The 2665-nt window shown below is 60.9% G+C and overlaps 1 protein-coding gene across 1 annotated transcript in view; it reads right to left on the bottom strand.

Annotated features, from left to right (window-relative positions):
- Positions 1–1120: 1120 nt before the first annotated feature.
- The window catches only part of ZNF414 (zinc finger protein 414), a 5011-nt gene continuing 3466 nt past the window's right edge, over positions 1121–2665 (bottom strand). The window contains exon 6 of the mRNA XM_021710698.1: positions 1121–1176. Coding sequence (XP_021566373.1) covers positions 1121–1176 — 56 coding nt within the window. The remainder of the gene's footprint in view (positions 1177–2665) is intronic.

Genomic DNA, 2665 nt, shown 5'->3' with positions numbered 1-2665 from the left:
GGCAGCTTGGGCGCGGGTGGGAAGGGGCGGGACGAGGGCCCTTTTCGGAGTGGGAAGGGGCTCCGCGGGCGCCGTGGCGGCCCGGCTCCCTGGGACGGGCAGGGTTCCGCGCTCGTCCAGGGGGCGGCGAGGCAGCCCTGCCCTCTGTTCCATTTCCGAGGGTGATGGCGCGGGGCAGAGGTCCCTGGACTGCAGGTGCTGGCTCTGGGTCCCTCTGGGAAGCGACTGGTTGAGAAGCAGCGCAGCCTGAGAGGTGGGTGGACCAAGACGCTGGTGGAAGAAAGATTCCCGGGGGCTCCGGGGACAGGGGACAGAGCCCATCCCTGGAGATGGCGGAGAGTCTGGGACTCAAGTCAGTTTTTTTGGTGTGTGTGTTTTTTTTTTAAGAGACAGGGTCCTGCTCTGTTGCCCAGGCTGGAGTGCAGTCACATCATAGCTCACTGCAGCCTCCACCTCAAGTGATTCAACCCTCTCAGCGTCCCCAGGAGTTACAGGCTCGAGCCACATACCCAGCTCATTTTTTATTGTTTGTAAAGATGGGGGTCTTGCTATGTTGCCCAGGCTGGCCTTGAACTCGTGGCCTCAAAGCAGTCCTCCCGCCTCCACCTCCCAAAGCTCTGGGATTACAGGTGAGAGCCACCGCGCCTGACCAATGGCAGCTGTTTCAAGGACTAGGAAGTGAGGGGCAGAGAGGTTGAGTCTTCCCTAGGACACACGGGCCAAAGCTTCTGTCTGAACTGAGTGGAGCTCACGGAGCCAGGGTTCCCTGTCTGGCCCCACAGCTGGTGCTGAGTGATGACCACATGAGCAGGGTCCTCAGGGAGATGGCAGAGTGGACACCCAGTCTGACCCACGTGAGCTGAGGCTGCAGCTCCAGCGAGTAACTGCAGCCCTGGGGGTCCGCCTCCTGTCCCTCGCAGGGAAAGCCGAAGGTGTCTGCGGAGCCCAGAATTGTCCATCTGGGACGTGATGCCCAGCTCGTCTACCTGGACGGCTTCACTCAGACCCTGCGGTGGACACACTGGGGGATGAGGGTGGGCAGGAGGGATGGGACTGGGGACGCTGCCCAGGGGGTGACTGGTGTCTTGGCTGCCGATACCCCGATGAAGAGATGGACAGCTCAGAAGTGAATTCGGAAGATGGGGGTGAGGAAGAGGAGGAGGCAGCAGTGGCAGCCTGGGGGCAAGAGGTAAGGAGTGGGGTGAGGCGAAGGAAGTCCCAGGGTCCGTGTTCACAGACTGTCTGGGTTCCCCGTGGGACAGGAGGAGGGGGAGGAGGCAGACAGTGAGTGTGGCTCAAGGTGGGGCCTCGTAGGCCACTGGGAGAGCTGGGTCTTCATCCAGAGGGCCATGGAGCCATTCAAGGGTCCTGGGCAGGAGAGCCTGTGGCCAGAGATATTCAGGCTTGAGGGAAGGACAGGGAAGGACAGGGAGGCCAGAGGGAGCAAGATGGTGGAGGGGAACTGGCCTCCAGGGGGTGGCTAGGACATCTCCTGGGACTTCCACGCCTGGAGGCTGGGCCGGCCGGGACAGGTTGGGACGGAAGTGTGGCACCGGATTTTGAACGGTGGCCCTAGTGTGGCTTCAGGGGTGAGGAGGGCGCCCAGGCTCCCCAGGGCTGGCCGTTGACGCACCCATGCCCTCAGAACTGGGGGGAAAGCGGAGGAAGGAGAAGACAAGGCCTGAGTGCCCCGCTCAGGAGGATTCTCTCTTGTGAGTCAGCTCTGGCCTTGGATCTGGGGCTCCAGCCAGGCCAGTCCTGCCCTTTCTTTTACTTATTTTATTTTTGAGTCAGACGCTCACTCTGTCGCCCAGGCTAGAGTGCAGTGGCACAATCATGGCTCACTGCGGCCTCACAGTCCTGGGCTCAGGAGATCCTTCTGCCTCAGCCTCCCAAGCAGCTGGGGCTATAGGTGTACAATCATGCCCAGCTAACTTTTTGGTTATTTGCAGAGAGAGTTCTTGCTATGCTGCCCAGGCTGGTCTTGAACTCCTGGGCTCAAGTGATCCTCCCTTGTTAGCCTCCCAACGTGCTGGGATCGATGACAGGTGTGAGCCACCGTGGAGACCTGCCCTGTCTTATAATCAGCTTCTCATCTTGTGCTACAAACTCCTGGGACTTTCTGTTGTTGCTGTTTTTAGAGACACAGGGTCTTGCTGTGTCACCCAGGCCGGAGTGCTGTGGCATGGTCATACCTCACTGCAGCCTGGACCTCCTGGACTCAAGGGAAACTCCCACCTCAGCCTCCTGAGTAGCTGGGACTACAGGCATGCACCACCATGCCTGGCTAAATGTTTTGATTTTTTTGGTAGAGACAAGGTCTCACTATGTTGCCCAGACTGGTCTCGAACTCCTGGGCTCAAGCGATCTTCCTGCCGCGGGCTCCCAAAGCGCTGGGATTCCAGGTGCGAGCCACTGCACCCGGCCCTGGGACTCTGACAAAACTGGAAAATTCGATCCCGTCTGGCTTCTGGCAGTGGGGGGACTGGACCGTGGGCGCTGCTCGCCCCACCTACAGCTGGACGGGGCGGCACTGAGCTGGAGACCCGAGTCCTAGTGTTGGGGTGGCAGGTCCTGCGCCTGCAGCGCGACCGCGAGGCGGTCCCCGAGGCGTAGGCACCCCAGGACCGTCCACCGCGCGGCGGAGGGGCAAGGGACCCAGACA

This window comes from Carlito syrichta, unplaced genomic scaffold (assembly GCF_000164805.1).
Source record: "Carlito syrichta isolate Samal-C Ts95f unplaced genomic scaffold, Tarsius_syrichta-2.0.1 Scaffold297353, whole genome shotgun sequence".
In the NCBI taxonomy this organism is placed as follows: domain Eukaryota; kingdom Metazoa; phylum Chordata; class Mammalia; order Primates; family Tarsiidae; genus Carlito; species Carlito syrichta.
Note: the sequence above shows the minus strand (reverse complement) of the source record. Positions and strands in the feature narration are given on the sequence as shown.